The 21,600-nt window shown below is 36.4% G+C and overlaps 1 protein-coding gene across 5 annotated transcripts in view; it reads left to right on the top strand.

Moving 5' to 3' along the window:
• The window catches only part of plppr5b (phospholipid phosphatase related 5b), a 92,359-nt gene that overhangs the window by 56,051 nt on the left and 14,708 nt on the right, over positions 1–21,600 (top strand). For 4 of the 5 annotated variants that reach the window (XM_049480489.1, XM_049480491.1, XM_049480488.1 and 1 more), the window contains 2 exons: positions 5,107–5,357; positions 13,503–13,679. In XM_049480489.1, coding sequence (XP_049336446.1) covers positions 5,107–5,357; positions 13,503–13,679 — 428 coding nt within the window. The remainder of the gene's footprint in view (positions 1–5,106; positions 5,358–13,502; positions 13,680–21,600) is intronic. The other variant, XM_049480490.1, reaches the window with a different exon arrangement.

Genomic DNA, 21,600 nt, shown 5'->3' with positions numbered 1-21,600 from the left:
ATGGATTATTGACAGGATCTGATGTTCTGCAGTAATCAGATTATAAGTGCAGGTAAACTTAATAATAATCAGAGAAGCATTTAAACAATCTTTTTGGGATTAAAAATTTTAAATGTTTTTTATAGTTCACAGTTAACTAATATTCAGCTAAATATCTGTTCATTTCACCTTAGTTTTGCATAAACCAAACCCAGGCCCTGGTCCGGACCCTCACCATAAGGCTAGAGAGATATACTTGCTGTTTGGCCATATGGTAGTGTAGACAACCAGCTGCATAGTGATTGTAACTTTTAACATCATTGTCTGAGCTAAGCATGTGGAGGCTTCCACTAAAAGGCAGAGCAGAGAATACTGAGCAGGTTTCCCTCTAAAGATCACCTTCTAAAATAATGCAGATCTCTCACCAGCTGTTCTGATGAGCATATTTGTCACTATACAGCAACAAGGGTAAATCATACAGATGGTGATTATTGTGGACTGGATCACACAGTATTTTTTCCTAAACATTTTCGCCAGCTTTCCGAGTGGCAGCACAGCCCCTACAGTTTTTGTGGGCAATTCATCCTGTGGCAAAATAATACATACTAAATTACTAAAACATACTAAAGTTGAAAACTAAATCTAGACCTAATCCCTTATCATCTGTTAAAAATCAACAATTTGTCAACAGTTTGAACTATTTGCATAACCCCATATAATTTGCATACAAATTACTTTATAGAGTCATATCTACATATGGTGAGACCTAAAAAATACACAAAAAAATGAGAGCAGGCATTTGGGTGTAAACAAATCCAGTCATGGTTCCTGCTCTAAATTTAAAATTAAAATTAAAATTGCTCTAAATTAAAATAAACTAGTGGGCACCATGCCTAAAGTAATATAATGATAAAATAATAATAGTAAATAATTTAAAAAGTAGATTACAAAATGTGTTACTTCCCCAAAAGAGCAAAAAAACAGCAAACGAAGAAGTCTGTCATTTGTGCTGAGAGTACGGAAATGATACATTTTCTGCAATTTTCTTTGGGATCAATAAAGTTCTTCTATCCAAAAAAACCCAAAAACACACAACTGTGGCACTGGGTCAGTCAATACTCATATATCTCCAACAAGCATTTAATCACAGGAAAGTTAATAATGTAAATGATGTTAGTCAACAATTAGAATTCTAAGAGTAGTTTAAAGAATTCTAAAAGTAGTCTAAGCAGTCAATATTTAATGCTAGAATTACATAATATAATAGAGTTTAAAGGGAACACACAGTTTACTTCTAACCTGAAACAAAAGGGTTAAATTAGCTGACTTTTTAATTTAAAAAGGCACCAAGTAAACCACTTGAACTCCCTGAAGTGTTTTCTTTTTTATCTTATGATTAAAACAATATAATACAAAAGTTTGAAGTGAACAGAAGTGTGTCTAAAAGCATCATTGATGCCATTGTGATAAAACAATAAGAAAATTTAATTTTCATGGATTAAACTAATTTATTAGGCTCACTTTTAAACTCTGTGCCAGACCAGACAGACTGGCTCTGGGGTTTAGGCTACTAACAGCTTGAGTTCAGTAGGGTTTTCCTTTTTTCAATGCTGTTAAATTGTCAGATATTTCTTACTGTAAGAAGGAAGGATTATTTAAAAATATTATTATCATGCAACCTGCAAAATACTGGTTGATCAAATACATTTATATACTTTAGAACTATTTAATAATTTATAGATATAAGAAATAAAACATAAAACATAAAATGTACGTAGTTTTGATTTTTTTTTTTTAATATAACTATAATAGTCAAATAATTAAAATACTTCAGAGCTCAATTCTAGTGAATTGCTTCACCATTTCTCCAGTGTAAAATAAGAAGAATGAGATGTGTGTGTGTGTTCACTATTGGTAATTATTTCTATTGTCTAAGACAGTAAGCTGGTTTGGAATACTGTACACCTTCGACTTTGTTACTGTATGGTAAAGAAAAGCTAATGTAATTTAATTTAGCATTTAGCTGCCATTTGCCATGCCGCTAATTTGAGCTCTTTGTTTGTCAATCAAGTGAGTTTAACTACAGTAATTTGATTCATGACCTGAAGTCATCGCTTCCTATTATTTGCATAATGACTCACATGGCGCTGTTCTTTGGGAGAGATTAAATTTAGAAAAATGGCTGTGGGTCATGGCACGCTCATGTCTCGCTCAGAAATGCTCTATTGCTTCTCTTTCGCTCTTTATCTCCACTGTTTCCTGCCACCTCGGACTGAGAGAGGCTCCTTGTTAGGTTTGCTCCCAATGTGACAACAGGGAGTTGGGAAGAATGAGCATTTGAAGACGACTTCAAAGACTGTTTGTGCTGCAGTGTGTCACGCGTCCCTGTGAACTCTCTACTGAAACTAACTTACTGCAGAACTCCTGAGAACTCAAAGTGTCAAGTGCATTTTCAAGGAACGAATAAATGTACTGTGTGGCCTCCTCTTTAGGAAGTAAATGAGAGAGATTTATTCTCTTTGATATTGGCCACGATTGATTCTGTAAATACTGAAGAGACTAATTGCTGCATAATCTTTTGAAGACAGCGTCTGTATTGCCAGAATATGCACGTATACTGATCCAGCGTAACATTATGATGACCTCCTTGTTTCTACACCAATTATCTTTAGTTTTTCAGCTCTACTGAGCATATAAGAGCACTTTATAGTTGTATATAGGGCTGCACGATATTGGAAAAAAAATTGGCATTGCAATGTTTTTTTTGTCGATATATATATATCGCGATAATAAACAATACAAGACCAGTGACATCACGCTGTCTCGTGTCGGAGATCCGTTTACAAGCACGTGCCCAGCCATGTGGAGGCCATGCTGTTTCTAAATCAGTTTCTCTGATTTCGCTATTTATAGGTATATGTTTGAGTAAAATGAACATTGTTGTTTTATTCTATAAACTACAGACAACATTTCTCCCAAATTCCAAATAAAAATATGGTTATTTAAAGCATTTATTTGCAGAAAATAAGAAATGGTCAAATTAATAAAAAAAGACGCAGAGCTTTCAGACATCAAATAATACAAAGAAAACAGTTTCATATTAACAAAGATTTATGAGTTCAGACATCAATATTTGGTTTTTGATCACATTTTTTTCATGCATCTTGGCATGTTCTCTTCCACCAGTCTTACACACTGCTTTTGGATGACCTTATGCCAGATCAGCTTGGTTTGATGGCTTGTGATCATCCATCTTCCTTTTAATTATATTCCAGAGGTCGTTTTTATAATTTATCATCATTTTTAAATGGTCTCTTATTTATCTGTGGAGGTCCTAGGGGGTCCTGACTATTGAAGATGAGGTTGAAAGCAGGATAATAAACAAGATACAGGTCTACAGTGCTTCTACATGATCAATTCCACTGAAATCAGGATAAAAGCAGTAGAAACAAGAAGAGTGATCCTAATGTCTTTCTTGGTCAGTGTATACAGTATATAAAGGTATACAAATATATAAAAATGTCGATACAAAGTCTTTTAAAGGATTCTGGTTAGCATGTGTAGGTTTTTCTCCTAGACGAGACAGTCTATAAACAGCTGATGAACGAAATATATAATAGGGTCCATTTAGACTCCCACGCTGTCTACATGCTTCATCCATTTGTGGACTGTGCTGAGCGTAGCACCTGCAGCTTTGATCTGAAGCCAGGTCCCAGCACTGCAGTCTGTTGCAGTGAACCCCAGTCTGCATCAAAGTTATCAAGGCCACCCAGGCACTTTTAACAACACTGCCTACATGACAGGGAGCGGGATCAATGTGGTGCCAGCCGAAGACCTTTTAAAGCCCCTGGCAGGAGTCACTGCAGCTGCCAGGCAACAAACAACAGAAGCTTTCAACTTAAAATAATGCCATTAGGCCACACAAATAAAAATACATAATCTTTAGAGTTTCAGTAGCGCATTTAGTCACCCTCAGATCTTGTTTCAGGCCATCGTACTGCTGTTCCTGTGGTTCTTGACTAATACTTTAAATTTTAGCCTGCCTTTTTATACTATTGTGCAAAGCAGTGGGGTGCTAATTAGGCATATCAGAATCAGCCTAGTAAGACAAGAGCTGTGCATGTTCTGTGTGTTGGTGCCAGTGTTGCAGTTTAACCTGTGTCTTAAGTCCAGAAATATTAATCCTTTGATTCACTCTCTTTACAAGCATAAGCAAGTGTTAATTGGTGATTGGTTAATCTTGTCTAAATGCATTTTATTGATGCTTTTGAAATGACTCATTGTTGACTCCTCTGCCTGTAATAATGGCTCTGTCATCTTAGCTTTTTGAGCTCATTTGAGGTGGGAAAATGGAAACCTGGCAACAAGTATGTGACATTTCAGAACAGAGGAAAGAAACAAGGCGTTCTTCGCTGGTGACAGTGACGACTTGACATAGTTACGTCTGACAGCGAAATGCTCTTCAAAGAAGAAAAAGCCTTTTTACGATGCATGGGCACAAACAGATGACAGGCTGGAAGCCTACATAAAGCTTTGGCCAATTATGTTTTGTTTGTGGCTATTTGTTACTGCTAAAGGCTATAATCCTGAAGCTCCAGCTGGCTTTTATCATGCCGGTCATGAACAGTTGTTTAAATTCTAAAGGTTCTTTCTTTACATGCAGCAAATTCATACTAAGATTATGTATTTCTAGACATGAATTCAAATCACAGTGAAAGAGAGTACTGTCTGTTTTGTGTTTCATCTCTTTGAGATGTCTGCACTGATGTTTTAAAAATCATTTGGTCATGAACGTTTGCCTTGAAGGCATGGAAAAGTCATTAAACATCCATGGACATGTATTGGTTCAGAGTTTTTCCTTGACTTCTTGCTCACTGGGGTTTTTTGTTTTCTGTGTTTTTATGTTTAAATGTTTTGCCTGATTTTTTGTCCTGTGATCACATTTCTGTAAAGCTGCTTTGTGACAACATCAGCTGTAAAAAGCGCTACACAAATAAATATGATTTGATTTGATTTGCCTTTCTTTTTAAACGAAGCCATAAAGAATTGTGTTATCTCAAGCTCTGAATGTGCAACGTTTACATGCGTTTTTTTTTTTTTCTTCTTTTTTTTCTGTTGTTCCCACAGGTGTGTACATGTTCGGCCTCTTCACCACGGACATCTTCGTGAATGCAGGGCAGGTTGTAACGGGGAATTTGGCCCCTCACTTCCTGACCGTGTGTAAACCCAACTACACAGCGCTGGGCTGCCAGCAGGCCTTGCGCTACATCAGCCATCAGGAGGCCTGCACTGGTAATGAGGAGGTCATCCTGCGAGCCCGCAAAACCTTCCCCTCCAAAGAGGCAGCCCTCAGCGTCTACTCTGCGCTCTATCTGGCTGTGAGTAGCTCATTAAGTGTCACCTACATTAAAAAAAATACGTATCATCAACAAATAAGTTTTTTTTTTTTTTTTTTACATTTTAAAAGCAAGAATGTTCTCCTCACCCCCATCTTGAATTAAGTGTTTTTAGGTGTGGGAGATGCATTCTCCATTCCCTCAGTTCAGTGGTAGCCTAGTTATCCTTCGCTCCGCTGCATCCCTGCTGTGCACTGTCGTAAACAAAGCACAGAGAACCGCACACCTCAGTGTCTTAGAGCAATCTTCGTCAAGCGCTCTAATCTGCCATGCAAGCAGGCGAGATGACATCACCCTCGGCTGCTTTGGAAATGCAGATGTGCAGTCGCAGGAGGTGAATTAGCATTCTGTTCATCAGCCCGAGAGAGCACGGAGATGGAAGACACTATGCAATATGCCGTGATGATGGCTGTGTTTGCCGTCTTTTTTTCTTTTTTTTGGTTTATTAATAAGTGCCAGCAGAATGTGGGAGCTTTCTTTCTGGCTATAACCCCCATCTTTGCCTGTGCAATCTGTCGTTTTGATGTATTGCTGAAGGAAAATATATCATGAGACTTCCCTATCCTCCTTATATCCAAAAGCTCTGATGTGAAGTATTTATGTATATGTCATGGCTGTCATGCAGAATTGTTGCATCCTCTTAAATGGAGACAGTGCAGGGGATCTTGGGAGTATTTCTGTTGGTTCATTCACTATGACATCTTGATACAGTCTAAAAGAACACATTCACATTATGCAAACATGAAGATAGAATATTTGCATGACAACGCTGATATACTGTTTGTGTAGTGCAATTTTCTAAACATCTTTAGTGTTACAGACTGCACTGAAGACAAATACTGGGACAAATATAAATGCAGAGTCTCTTTAATAGTTTTTTTTTAAATGTGCATAAAAACCTAAATAGAAAAAGCCTAAAATCTAAAAAAAAAAACCACCCAAAAATCAGTCCAGCACGTATAAAGCAACTGCCATTCTCTTATCTACAAGGGTGGCCACTGACTATAAACAACTGGCCCTATATATGGGTTTAATTATAGCACAAAGTTTTTCAGTGCTTGCTTTTGAGATTTTAAAATGCAGAATCCAAATCATGTCAGAAAACAGCAGAACTGTCTGGTGTGTTTGTACTCCCAGATGCATGGTATATGTATTTAGGGAGGCCAGAGATTTTAGCCCTTATAAAGTGGGTCCCTGCTTGTCCTGTCTGGCTGTAAAGATGATTCCGCTAAAAGCATGCTTAGTTAAATCTCTCCATTTTGCTTGTTATAATGTTTGAAATGGATGGAAACATGACCTATGTACCATTTTTATCTGCCAACATTTAAAAGTTTGAATGGAAACCTAGCTAGAGACAAGCAGACTGGAAATGAGAGACGACCAAGGACAGGAGAGACATTGTGGCAGAACCTGACATAACAATACTTTTTTAACCCAAAAACTAATAATGATTGAAATATGTTTAAATGTTCTATGAATTATTCCCCTGTCAAAGTCAGTCTTCTTAAATTGTTGAGCCAAATGACTCCCCCTGCAGCCATGATACATAGATAGATACAATATGTCCCTATCTTCCAGTATTCAATCTTTCCATTTCAATCCTTCCTATTCCTCCAGTGGTTGTAGAAAATGAATACTCTTAGGTCTGATTTATTCTTCAATTCACTCTCCGATTGTGCTTTAATAAAAAGGTAGGATTAGAGACAGCCTGTGCTTATGAATGGGAGGAGAAAAGAGATAGAGGATCCAAAATCAGTAGTTAATGAGCATCCGAGTCCGGACTCGTTTCTGATTCAGCTCCAGGTGTGTGTGTGTGTGTGTGTGTGAGTGACACACAGTGAGCAGTATGAAGAAAGGACATATCACTCTGGGCTTCTTACATTAGACCAGAGCTGGCAGGATGAGGGCTAATGGCTTGCCATCTGAAAGAATTCTAATGCGCTAGAAGCGTAGCGCGCGAAGAGAGGAGAAGACGTCTCCAGATTAAGAGCTTCAGGATTTTTGCTCTGTGTCTATAAAGGTCTTAAGAAGCAGGGATTTTAACATAGGTGCCTGGAGGCCTATTTGCATGGACGATTTGATCCTATCAGTTGAGTAGATCGAGCCCTATGTAGGCCAGCTAGTGTGGGAGTCGCATTGTTTTCTGCTGATGTCTAAAAAACATGCTTTTTTTCCCTCCAATATTCATATCGGCCATTAAGAGGCTGCTTTTGGGATCAAACGCTGCTCAGGAAAAACATGCTGAGATGCGTGTTGAGTAGGAGGATCATGTTTTATCTACATAATGGCAAATTAGCCACAGACATGTACGGCTCACACGTATATATGTACATTACAGAGATGTTGACCTGTGTTATACAGTATGTGCTAAATTATATATGTGCAAAAATAGCACACCATATGTAATAGCGTAACATGGCGATACGATACAGGGGTTACGATTAAATATCTTATCATAATATATTGTGATACTCTTAAGTTAGTGCTGGGCGATATAGGAAAATTCATATATCACGATATGGAATTTTTTATATCACGATAACGATATATATCATGATATACCACATTTGAGTATGTTTTCAGTTATTCTTCAAAAAATATGACAAAATAATATCATTGCTTACTTTTTTCCAACTTTATTTCAAAGTGACAATAAACCAAACTTTCACAAATGAGAATTACTTCCTTTTAGTGCAGAAATATATATGTATCAAAAGAAAACAGATGATGTAGATGCAGTAGCTATTTTTTTTTTCAAAATTATTCAGGTATTTCAATTGAGTTTCAAAATATACTCAATTAACAATTTTTAAAGTGTCCGTCAAATAACATAAAGCAGCGTCACGTCGCAAAACCACATTATGAAGCTTTTTTTGAGAAGATTACTTTATTATCACTTATATAAACCAAGTTTATGCAAAGTGACCACGGCAAAACATTTCATCGTAGCCTACTTTATATATTTGCATGAATAATTGATAAAATTACTGTAGAAACGTTATTTAACATCATATCGCACAGCACTACTGTAAGTGCGGTGGAATATTGTGATGAATATTGTTTACATTTGAATGTAACTCTTATAGTATAAAATAAAATAAAGTAAAATAAAGTTTATTTTTTTTATCCAATTAGAACAGTGGGATCTAAAAACAGTACAACACTGCCATCTAGCGCTTGGAGTTTAAACACAATGCTAAATGGCTGTCTGTCTGTCAACTGTCTTTACATGTAAACTAGTAATTAAATTATAAATTATATGGTGTTTTTGAAAGTCGATACAGTATTGCAACAAAAAATCTAAATACTTTGATATATAATTTTTTTCGTACACCACCAAACATGGCGAATTAATATAGTGATTTAAAAAGCAATATTCAATTAGGACTGAACGATATTGAAGAAAAAAATACATTGCAGTATGTGTTTGATCTGCGATATACAATATTATAATTCGATATTTACATTTTTTTTTTAAGTTTCACAAGATTTTTCCAGAAGTAACCAAAAGTCAATCCTACATAGTATCATTGTATCAGTAATGGACTCCATTATCCAAAATAAGAGTGAAATAAATGATATTGACCGATATTATTATCTGTGGTAGAAATGCCATAAACAATAAGATGAACATGTTTTTTTTTTTTTTATCAAACATGTAACACAGCATGTTACACAACATGGAATAATTGGACATTGACCCTGACATACATTGCATATCCTGTGATGTATCTGTTGTTCTTACACACATTACAATGCCAATACTGAAACGATATACTGTGCAGCCCTAGTCTGAATGTTAAGATCCTCATTAGAGTTTTAAATCTAGTCAAAAGAACTAGATTTACCCATTTAAAACCACGTATCTGAATGTCTTTAACCAAGCTGTACTATGATCAACCATGTCACATTTCCAGCTCAGAGTTCTTCAAAGAGGCTTGAGTGTATTGAAAAATGTCCTTTTTAGACCATTATGTGATGTAAATCAGGTTGATATAGCAGCCTATGGCAGGCTGAAAGGAAGGTCCTCTCTGGGTGAGAGAGTGCTGCTGTGCAGTAGTGTGTAAAATTGATATTTCTGACAGCTTACACGCTCCAGCCTTTAGTATGTCCACAAGCACTGCCCTTGACCTGAAAGGCAAAGTTTTGCTGCACACAGAGATGACATGATATTTGATGGCGCTCCAGGGGACTGGTGACTCAGGCCTGAGCTAAACATGAGCACTGTTTCAGAGGCTGAGGTTAATGTGTTGGAAGAGCCGGGCCGGACTGTTTGTGGTGCAGTAGCAGGTTTGCAGGTTGAAGGTTGTAGGACAGGAGAGGATACTGCAGGGTGAAAAAGGCTTTTGTTGTTATATGAACTTCTGTCTGCTTCAGTCAAGAACCCCAGTGTGTTATATAAGGTATTTTATTTTAGTCCTTTTAGTTCTTTTATATATATATGCTTTCATTTTCAAATTAAAAGTAAATTTGATCTTAAGACACACAAATCTGTTCCTTCTCTGAACACAGAGATTGTTTTGGCACCATTTGTTAATTGGAAAGTAGTAAAGACAGTAAAATAACAATAGTAATATTATTATTTAGCAAATCCTAATCAACAGTTACCATGCCTATAAAAAAAAATTCTCCCTGGATGTTTTATTGTGTTTTATTTCCTTTTATTGGTTTTATAAGTGTAATCATGTTCAATTCAATTTGTTTTTTTTTACAAGAACTTACTAAAAAAAACTCAATTAAATTAAATCAAGTCAAATTTATTACAATTTCTTACAGCCGATCTTAAGCAGCTTTACAGATATCCAGTAATCCAGTAATGGCAAGAAAGACTAGGCAAATATGACAGTGGCAAGGACACTGTCTGAAAAGAGGCAATCTCTAATTAGAGCTGTAAGAAGAAAGTTTAGGTGCAGACAAGACTCACAGACTGGACCACCCCTACTGGTCAGTTATCCATTATAAATTTCCATATTGTTAAAAAGGCACTGTACCAGCATGTTAGTATATTGTTACGCTTAGGTATACTGATATAATCATGGTGGTGCTAAGATTTATAGAAGCAGTAGTGGTGGTTACATTTACATTTAGTGTATTTAGTGGACGCTTTTATCCAGAGCAACATACAAAAGTGCGTTGTTGATTACTTTACAAATATTCAGAGCTAGTTTGTATAAAACAGTATCATATTTACAAAATCTGAGTGAAAGAAATGTTTACTTTTTACCCAATTAGAACAGTGGCATTAAAAAAAACACTGGATGTGGGAGAACAACACTGTTTTTTGGCGGATGGATGGGTAGATGGATGGATGGATGGATGGATGGATGGATGGATGGGTGGATGGATGGATGGGTAGATGGATGGATGGATGGATGGATGGGTAGATGGATGGATGGGTGGGTGGATGGATGGATGGATGGATAAATGAATGGATGGGTGGGTGGATGGATGGATGGATGGATGGATGGATGGATGGATGGATGGATGGATGGGTAGATGGATGGATGGATGGATGGATGGATGGGTAGATGGATGGATGGATGGATGGATGCTTTATTTATCCCGAAGGAAATTTAGGCATCCAGCAGCAACAACACCATACACAAAAAAAACATATTCAGGCTATAAAAAACTTACTATACAAGGTAAAGATATATCTGTAAACGGAGCAGTGCAGTAGATGTTGCTAATGGTCATTGAATAATTAAATAATTAACAGAGCAAAGTGCAATGTGCAATGGCATTGATTATGAAAGTGACTGATGTGACACAGAAATATAATATAAATATGCATCTGTAACAAATATAGTTCTAAAAAGAGAATGTGAAAATGTGAATACCCAATCATGAGTAAAGTGTACTTTATGTAAGTGAGTAACAATTCTTTAATAAATCAATATTTCCTTACACACCTAACACATATGGTTCAAGTTTGTAGAGACTAGATTTAGAAAGATACTGTGCATCAAGATTAGCTACAGAGTCTTATAATTAAAAAAATAAACAGTGTGTCATTTGTTGAAAGGTGCCAAGGCTTTGCATCTGACTGTATATCAAACCTGGAGGACATAATAAAACCATGCCCCCTCTCGTGCCTCTCGATGTTCTCTGAAACTGCGTCACAGCCTCCTGACCTTTGAGTCCCAAGCAAGTCCAAGTCCCAAGTTATCAAACAAACAAGGGGAGATGGCGCCAGATGACGGCTCAGACACCCATAGGATCACAGTTACCGCCTTTGTGACTCGTGTCCTCAGGAGCGATTGTTGATTACAAACAACCTTCAGCATAGCTGTGCTCTTAGAATATGAAAACATCACAAGTTAAGTTTGATCAAAGGGCCGAAGCTCTCAGCTCTCTGTTTCAGTGTGGGTCAGCTGTTCCACTGAGAGGGCTGCCCTTGGCACTGCGTCTGCTTCTGCCTCAGCCAGACAGATTTAGCTGAGACTGTTAGGCAGCTGCATACTTTCCTCACCTCCTTCTGGGCAAACACACACACACACACACAAATTATATCTGTTTTTATAGTCTCAAGTCTTTGGCACCCATGCACGCAAGTTTAATATCATGTATTTAAACAGTAAGTATGTTGAGATCAGTTATAGAAAATTAATGCAGTAAACGGTTTTATTAATGTTATGGTTTATGATCATTGGTAGAACAAAGATGAGGATTCAGTATGGTGCCAATCAGATATTATTTTGTAACTACAGTTAGTAATGGGCTTCCTTAAGGACAAGTTTGGGTTATGGTTTTACAAACAGATTGACACACCGGTACATACAAACTGTTTATATTGAGGTAATAAAATATATTTTATTATATATTATGTATTAATTGTTAATAAAAATAAAAGAAGATTTATGTGTATATGGTTGTAACTAGTGTCTGAAACATTTGCACTACTATTTTGTTTGTACTTTGTTTTCCAAATGCTTCCCTAACTTGCAGCTTAGTTTTACCCATTAAAAAAGTTTTGATTGATTCAAAACTCAATTCAAAATTCAAAGAGTTGATTCTGTTTTTATGGAGATAACAGTCTCTACTGTCCAGGAAAGACTTCTTATACTTCTAAATTTTGCATTCAATGTTGAGAGTTACAGGGTTCTCACGGTCATGAAAAACCTGGAAAAGTCATGGAATTTAAAAAATAGCAGGGCCTGGATAAGTTTTGGAAAAATAAAAATGCCCAGAATGTTTTGGAAAAGTCATGAAACTTTGGTCTACAAATCTTTGTGTTTTCGTTTTTCGATGGAGAAAATCTATTGAAGCTAGAGCTCAGAGTTAATTAGCTAAGTAATTTAGCCCTACACAATGGAGCTCTTAGGGTCTGACACACATTTTGTTCACTAAAGATTGTGTGTCAGATTCATTTTAGGCCTACTATAATCCATTCTGATTGTAGTTTTAGTTGATTTTTGGTTTTATTGTCCATGTCTGCAATGATGTTTATTTTAAATCGTATGGTCATAGAAATTTGTCTTGAAGGCATGGAAAAGTCATGAAAAAAACATGGAAATTTATTGGTTTAAAGTGTATGAACCCTGGAGTCAGTGAAGTCCAGATGCTGGGCAATTAACACCTTTTCTACCCCTAGCCCACTTCTGGCGTTAAGCATGGTGCCAATAGATACTATAGTTTCTAGTAGTCATATTCTTTTAGCAGTACTTCTCTACAGGGATGAAATAAGCTGTCTGTTTATTTGCACATTTGCCCATTTGTGTCAACAATGAGTGTTACTTGACAAAGAAGCTGAATACATTCATAAAAAAGGGGCTTCCACAAATATTAGGAAACACTAAAATGTATCCACAACCTCCTATGATCCCAGGATTCCACAGGCATTTTGAGACACAGCTGGATTTGAGCCTTTTTCTAATGCATATTGTCAGCAGTGACAGCAAAGCATGAGCAGCCCCAGTGCGCTTGTAGTTTTGCTCACGGCCGCCGTGTTGCTTTGCTCCCTGCCGCTGAATTGGCACTGTGTTCCTCCCTCAGGAGAAGTAAAGCTGCAGTAATCCAGGTTAACACTGTACACAGTAATTATTTATCCACAGGAGAAGAGGAAAGTTTCTGTCTGATCGAGGTGACGTGAACTCAGACCCCTTTTTCTTTCCCCTCTCGTCTCAGATGTACATCACATGCACTGTGAAAGCCAAAGGAACTAGGCTGGCAAAGCCGGTCATGTCGCTCGGGCTGATGTGCCTGGCCTTCCTCACGGGCATCAACAGGGTGGCGGAGTACCGCAACCACTGGTCGGACGTAATCGCCGGCTTTATCATCGGAGTGGCCATCGCCACTTTTCTGGTAAGAAGCTTTTAGCTGTGCTGTGGTCGTTCATTTCCCGCTCTTTGTGTAATGGGCGCGGCAAGTGGGCTGAGCGCTGTGATTGCCTTTTGACTTTGCATGAGTCGACAGGCATTATGTAAGTGTCAATCAGCCACAGCTGAGTGAAAGGAGTGATACGCAAATTACACCCAGAGTAAAAAATCAGGTACGCCACCATGCTGTGAGCTGACACTATACACGCCTTTATTCCTAGTAACCAATCTGCACACTCTTCTCAGACACTCAGACTACAATTGAGCACTGCTGTGAGTCACATTTTCTGTGTTTGTGCTCTTTTGCGAATACCAAGTGTGATGGGTGTATTGTAGGTAACACAAAAGTGCGTCTGTATAGTATAGTATTGTAGTATATACAGCTCTGGAAAAACTTTAGTTTCTGAATCAGTTTCACGGATTTTGCTATTTATAGGTTTATGTTTGAGTGAAATGAACGTTGTTGTTTTATTCTATAAACCACAGAGAACATTTCTCCCAAATTCCTAATATAAATATTGTCATTAAGAGCATTTATTTGCAGAAAATGAGAAATGGCTGAAATAACAAAAACACAAGTCCATATTCATAAGGTTTTAAGAGTTTAGAAATCAATATTTGGTGGAATTCCTCCACCAGTCTTACACACTGCTTTTGGATAACTTTATGCCATTCCTGGTGCAAAAATGAAAGTAGTTCAGCTTGGTTTGATGCTTGTGATCATCCATCTTCCTCTTGATTATATTCCAAAGGTTTTCAAGTTGGTAAAATCAAAGAAACTCACTCTTTTTAAGAGGTTTCATATTTTTTTCAGAGCTGTATATATACTCTATTGTGTTGGGTTCTAAATAGAACACAGCAGAGTGTTACAATGAATTACATAAACCTAACCTAATACATAAACCTAAATAAACTTTTGTTTAAGGAGGTGGAAGATCCTTTTAAAGAACCAAAACATATTAAGTGATTAAATGATCAAGATAAATGATAAACAATTATCATTCATCATAATATTTAAGGTGAAGTAAACTTTGTCCTAGATTGATGACCCCGAATCTATATCATGATTAATTAAACTTAAATGTTAGCCTTAATATCAATGAATGAGCTGCTTAAGTTGCTCGGTTGGTTCTGTGTTTAAGTTCCATGTAGCAAATTGGATGAAGAGCATATTAGAAATCACATGACTTCACACATAGTAGTATGTTTTTTATGGGGGCAGTTCATGAACACACACAGTGGAGAAAGTTTTAACAGTATTAGATGAATAAAATCAAATAAAATAAATGACACACAATATTTGTGTGTCAGAATATCTTCCAGCATACAGTAGTCGCTCACGACTCATTAAGTGAAAACTCTAAAAGTACACGGCTAACCAGAATGGCTGTTTATTGTCTGTCAGTATTGCATAAATCCAATTAGCAGAATAAATAGACAGCCAGCTGTTTCTTGCTTTAAATAAACCAATCCAGTAATTTGTAACTTAGCAACAGTTTGTAATAATTCAGTAATAATACATATTTAAAATGATGCATAATGCATGGTGATCACACAATGGTTGAAAACTGCCCATTACACAAAGAACAGGAGAGCAGCAAATATCTGTTAGTTACTAGGCATGTTTACTCAATTACATTACTTTAAGTGAAAATATTTTACTGACTGTTTTTAATGATAATACTTTCTGTACATCACTGCTATTAGGATTGCCCTGTATGATTAATAAAGCCTTTAGTATTACTATAGTTTGTTTGTATGTAAGGTAATCTAGTTACGTAGTTCCACATTAGTCATTTACTGTAAGTTAATTTTATTTTGATTTGATTTTATATATCAACAACGAAAACCCAAAGTTATTAGGGGTGTCACGATTCTCTAAATCCTCGATTCGATTTTATTTCCGATTTTAGGGTCACAATTCGATTCTCGATTTTCTTTTTTTTTTACAGCAGAGAGGCCTATGCCAGTTTTAGATTAGTCTATGGTCAGTCATTGGTTTGATTCATCAAATTTACAATATCTTATTTCAAAAGGTGGGCTTGATATAAGTGATGCAAAGTGAAATAAGTGATCTGTAATACACCGCATTAGGCACTAATGGTCAAATTTAAATAATTTAATTAAGATATATTTGTTTTTCTAGTGGCTTTTTTGGTTGCAGCAGTGTGCACAAAACAAAATAAATAATAAAAAAAATGCTGAAACAGTCATGTACAAAATAATAGAACAATTAGAGCCTTAACAAACTGAACTCTATCCTACTGTAACAGTTAAACATGAAAAATAAGACTTTAAGACTTTTTCGGTCCCTGAGAATGACAAGTTTTTCTCTTTAACAAAGATATATTATTAACTTTATCTGAGAGAAAGATGCTCCCTAGGGTACCAAAACTATTAACATATTTGAGGCTAGACAAAACAACTGTTATTTTTATATTTTCAAGTTTTTCTTTAAGAAGATGAGAGTGTCCACATTCTCTGGAGAAAGGGCTGCTCTTTGAGCTACAGTGTGCTGCGCCATTTGCGGGAGGGATCGTCGATCCTCTTTTTGACTTCGATGCTCGAGACCATGACATAATTTCGATCGATTTCGATGAAATATCGAAATCTTGACACCCCTAATAGTTATACAATTTTTTAGGCCCCATCCAAATTCCTGTATTTAAAAAAACACAATATTTGTGAATTTATTAGTTTGTTCGGTTTATTGTGATGTTCGGTTCTACCTTTTAATAACCTTGAACAAATCTTCTAGCAGAGGTGAGACACTGAAAAAGATAGTAAGCTGGATGGTAAGGGTCTCTGATGAAGGGTCTCCCTGGTTACTCATGAAATTGTATCCAGTGTAGGCTGATCTTTGCAGCCTGTAAGATATATATATTTTTTTTTTCATTTTTCATTTTCATGTTCTTAGATGTATTTCCAAACCAAAAATTGATGAAAGTTGCAAAATACTCTAAATAATTTCTCTGTAAAAGAATCAATCTAATTGAACCAAATAAGGCCATGGTGCAGAAAAACAACCTTCTTTAATATGTGGATGAATCCTTGGTACCCATGTAGTTTGTTCAGTTCTGATTAAATCAGTATTTTATAGAGATTACTTTTCTTAAGCATGAGGTGAAGTCCATGTTTTTTAAAGAGGCACTAAACTCCACCCTCAGCTCAAAATAAAAAAAGGCAAAAAAGTAGTAGTTTGTAGTTTGGGAGGGGTACTGGGTGATGTATGGGTTTAGTTCAAAATTAGTAGTCAATACAATATAAAGTTTGATATACACCAAATAATCCTGATATAAAATAGGCAACAACAACAACACTCAGTAAACTAATTTCAAAATCAGTGAGCTACAGTTTTAGTGAGAACTGTGACAGTAATCCATCTCAATTCAAACAAGGCCAATGAAGCTTGCCAAGACTGTAACAAAGCATTCTGATTAGATCAGCAGAACAAAAACATTTTTCAAGTTTTCTGTACACTGTCAGTAATTCAGCAGACTGCTGAAAGCAACACATCACTAGAGAAAAGCTTGTGTCCTGATTAGGCAAATTTAAAGATGTCTCTTATTTATTTTACTCTTCATGCATCATTTAAATTGTTTCATTGTATTTATTAAATAAATCTCTGGTGGTCCATTCATTTTTCTTTATACAGGAAAGATTCATTTATTTGAAAAATGTTTAAAAGCCCCTGGATTAAGCTACTGAAACAACCTATGTAAGGCAGTGGATGTGAAGCAGAGAGCTACTGCCTGACTGCTCACATAGCCAAGCACTTGTCTTCCGTGCCTAGGAGCCGTTTTCTGTCCTCACGAACATCCAAGCTCCCCCTTAAAGCCAGTTGTGCTGTTTGGAGCTAGCATGCACAGGGTGATGCTTTAGCCTCTTCATTCCAGCAGCTTCTTTTCCAGCTCTGGGTGTGTTATTGTGCAGAAAGCAGCCAGTAAAAGCTCTCTCAGAGCTCACGGAGCTTTGCTGCAAATAGCATTGTGGCGGAGGAGATAAACACAGTAGCAGCCGTGACTGCAGATCTCCATGCCTGTGTGTCACTCGTTGCACGGAGGCACTGGACAGCAGGGCTCTGCAGTGAGACTCTCTGTGGGCACGCTGTCCTTCCCGTCACCTTTTATAACTGAATTGCAGGGAAGAACGGAGGCGTTCTCCAAGCAGATGCTGAGGTCTCGTCTGTGGAGGCTCTGGGCTGTAGCCATATGACCATATGAATTACAGTTATTATTTCCTAATTGAGTATATTACTGTGTATGTACTATGCATGGTGACTTAATCATTCTTACTCCATTATGTATTGGCCAGCCACGCTGAGTTACTTATTCCCTTTTTGTGTCTGATTTAATTGCATTCTGTTGGTTAAAGCTTCTGCTTTAACTTCTTTGCAGTTGTTCAGACCTTTTACTTTTCAGCGCAAGCCTTTTTTCTTTTTTTTTCTTTTTTTTTTAGATCAAACATTACATACCACATGTACTAGTCATCAGTCATACATGGTCAATTCCAAAACAAAGTCCTCAGTTTTGACTTAAGTTAATAAATGACATTAACAGAGATGGCATATCAGTATAGACGAGAGGTGGCAAATAACTAAGTACAAAAAGTAGACATGTTGCTTACCTCTACTTTACTGGAGCAATTTTTTGGACAACTTTTTACTCTTTTTTTTTTTTTTTTTACTTATTTTTCTTTTTACTCCTTACATTTTTGCACAATTATCTGTTCTTTCTATTCCTTGCATTTTAAAAATGGCATCATTACTCATATTTCATTTCAGCTTGTTTTCATTTTGGCTTCTCACAGTAAAAAAAAAAAAAAAGTCATTAAGATGATCTGTGGCAGAGACTCAAGAGCAACTGAGATCTCGAAATGTATTCCTTACTTCAATTTCTACAGAAGTATTTTTTAAACTTGAGTAATGAATGTGAATACTTTTAATACCTCTGGTATATACAGGTATCAGGCTTCTGTTAGTACCAAAATGCTGGATTGAAAAAGTAAATTAATTGATGAGATCCTGTTGTGTAATATGTCAGCTGACTGCTAACATCGCAAACAAAGCTTCTTTTTTGGCTGTGCAATTATTTAAGAAACTAAGAAAATAATTTAAGCAACTGTTTAATTGAGTTTAGCTGATTATTAAAAGAAGTCCACTATTCCTAAACTACTCTGACAACTGACCTGTAGCCACAAGGGAGGGAGAAAGAGTGAGACAAGCTTCACTGCAGGACAAATTAGAATTTCTATTTTAGCTAATGGGACAAGACAAGAGGCATCAAAGTCATCGGTAGAACCAAGCAGGATCTTTATTTCAGGGAGGAACAGGACACAGTTCTGATTTAGCAAGAAAACTGCTGCAGCTGGTGTACAAACTAATATTAAAACACTTGGTCACAGTTTGTATTGCACACTTTGTGGAATTTAACAAATGTCATGCTAGTTTCTTCCTTATGTGAGATTGATAACCACAAACCTCGGTTGTTGCTCAGAACAGCTGATTTTATGGCTTAGTCATTTGTAAAGATGAACTATCGAAAGTGGTACTTAAGATCTCGTAAGTATATTATTACCATAAAAAGTGGAATCGTTCCATCTCTAAGGGAAAACAGCAAAGATGCAAAAATAAGTTTCTTCCTTCAAAACTAGACTTACATAATTATCATCCCAAGAAAGTACCTTTTTTTCTACATACAGCTCTAGAAAAAAATAAAGAGACCATTTCAGTTTCTGAATCAGTTTATCTGACTTTGCTATTTATAGATATATGTTTGAGTAAATTAACATTGTTGTTTTATTATATAAACTACGGACAACATTTCTCCCAAATTCCAAATAAAAATATTGTCATTTACAGCATTTATTTGCAGAAAATAAGAAATGGCTGAAAAAAAAAAAGATGCAGAGCTTTCAGACTTCAAGTAATGCAAAGGAATCAAGTTCATATTCAAGTTCAGAAATTAAGATTTGGTGGAAAAACCCATCAAAAGTCATCGGATGTCATGCATCTTGGCATGTTCTCCTCCATCAGTCTTACACACTGCTTTTGGATAACTTTATGCCACTGGTGGTGCAAAAATTCAAGCAGTTCAGTTTGGTTTGATGGCTTGTGATCATCCGTCTTCCTCTTGATTATATTCCAGAGGTTTTCGATTAGGTAAAATCAAAACACTTATAATTTTAAGTGGTCTCTTATTTTTTTCCAGAGCTGTGTAAGCATATGATGCAGTGATGTATTCAACATTTATTGTCTGCATGCTTAAAAGCATATTTCAGCTCTTTCTATGTTGCCAAAAATTTCAGATTGTAAGCTGTAAAGTATTTCAGGTTGAAACCTGCCTTTTCTACGGTGAGGAGGTTATCATTCTTAGTTTCAGGGTTGAACTGTATGCAGCATCTGAAGTGTATGAACTACCTTTGCAGACATCTCACACTTAGACAGCAGGGCTCTGGCTCTATATGCCATGTTGACAGAAGAGGCCAGCTGAAACTGCGGAAGGTGAAAGTTGACTTTAGGTGTTGAATTTGTGAGGAACAGGATGCACTGAATGCTGCATAAAGCACCTTTTTAACAATTGTGTGTGTCTGCATGTGCGAATGTGTTGCTTTTTTTATTTTATGACTGACTTTACTTAATAAGGCCTATTAAAAGGGTAATAGCTGCTTGGTCCAGTGAGATACAGAGATGAAGAGAACAGGCTGTGAAAGAGTCCGAGAGCCAAGAAAACTAGAGGACTGAGATACACTGTGTCAGTACAGAGGAGCTGCTTAGTCACCCTGGCAGCCATCAATTTACTGCGCAGCCTTCAGGGAAGTACAGTTTCAAATGGGTATCATTTGGTTGGCAGATTATATAAATCTTTCTCATGTTCCTTTTATTGTGTCCGGTGAAATGATTTTACTGCACATGATTTTACTAAGAAGTAGAATATATTAAATGACACAATTCCCTTTCCAGTCCATCTTGTTCTGTAGTGGGCAGAAAGAATATTGACCGGCCCAAGTACAGCCCTGATATCTGTTTTAATGACCTGCCAGGCACAGAAACCTACAATTAATATTTGATTGACTTCAGAAATGAATTTGTCAGAGGCCAGGGTGTGTTGTAATTCATCAGAGAGTGGTCTAGTCTTTCTTTCAGCAGTGTCTAAGTGAGTGTGATGTGAAAATGTGAAAGCATAACTATCTCATTAAACCTTCATTGTAACTGCCATCCACCTAAAAGCATGATGGCAGATGATGGATCAGATGTACAGTACTTTTAGAAGATCTTAAGGAGAAGTAAGTTTCAATACTCCTATCTTACTCTTCTCTACTTCTTTATTGTTGCTTTATTGTTACTTCATCACACAAAAATACTTGCATTTCTATATATACCACGTGTTTTCATAAATATGTATTTAAAAAATGCTTAAAAATGACTTGGTATGAAATATTTTTTCATTGAATTTCATTGACAGTTAAGAAGACTCTTTTCCTTCCCCTGAAAAGCTGCTATTTTAGAGATTTTAGAGGCAAAGTTTTTGCCTGACAGCAACGATATGTTTCAATGTTTTGTTCTTTGTTTTGCTAGAATTCCACTTTTCCACCCATCTAGTTCCTATATAACCACAGTTATACAAATATATAGTGTGGACAAAAGTATTGGGACACACCTCTTAGACTTCAAGTGCTTTATTCAGACACATTGCTACAAGTGTATATATTCAAGCATCTAGCCATACGGTCTCGATATATAAACATTAGTGAAAGCTAGAAGTTTCATAGAAGTTTTCAGTGCATAAAGTTCCAAACCTCCTCTGGCATTAACATCAGCATCATGGCATTGGTTTCCATTATTAAGTAGATTACATTTTTTTACATACTTTTATACCAGTTTTTTTTCCCTAATGTACACGGTCAAT

The sequence above is a fragment of the Astyanax mexicanus genome, chromosome 6 (genome assembly GCF_023375975.1).
Source record: "Astyanax mexicanus isolate ESR-SI-001 chromosome 6, AstMex3_surface, whole genome shotgun sequence".
Classification (NCBI taxonomy): Eukaryota; Metazoa; Chordata; class Actinopteri; order Characiformes; family Acestrorhamphidae; genus Astyanax; species Astyanax mexicanus.
The sequence above is the reverse complement of the archived record's forward strand: the minus strand, read 5'-3'. Positions and strand labels throughout refer to the sequence as shown.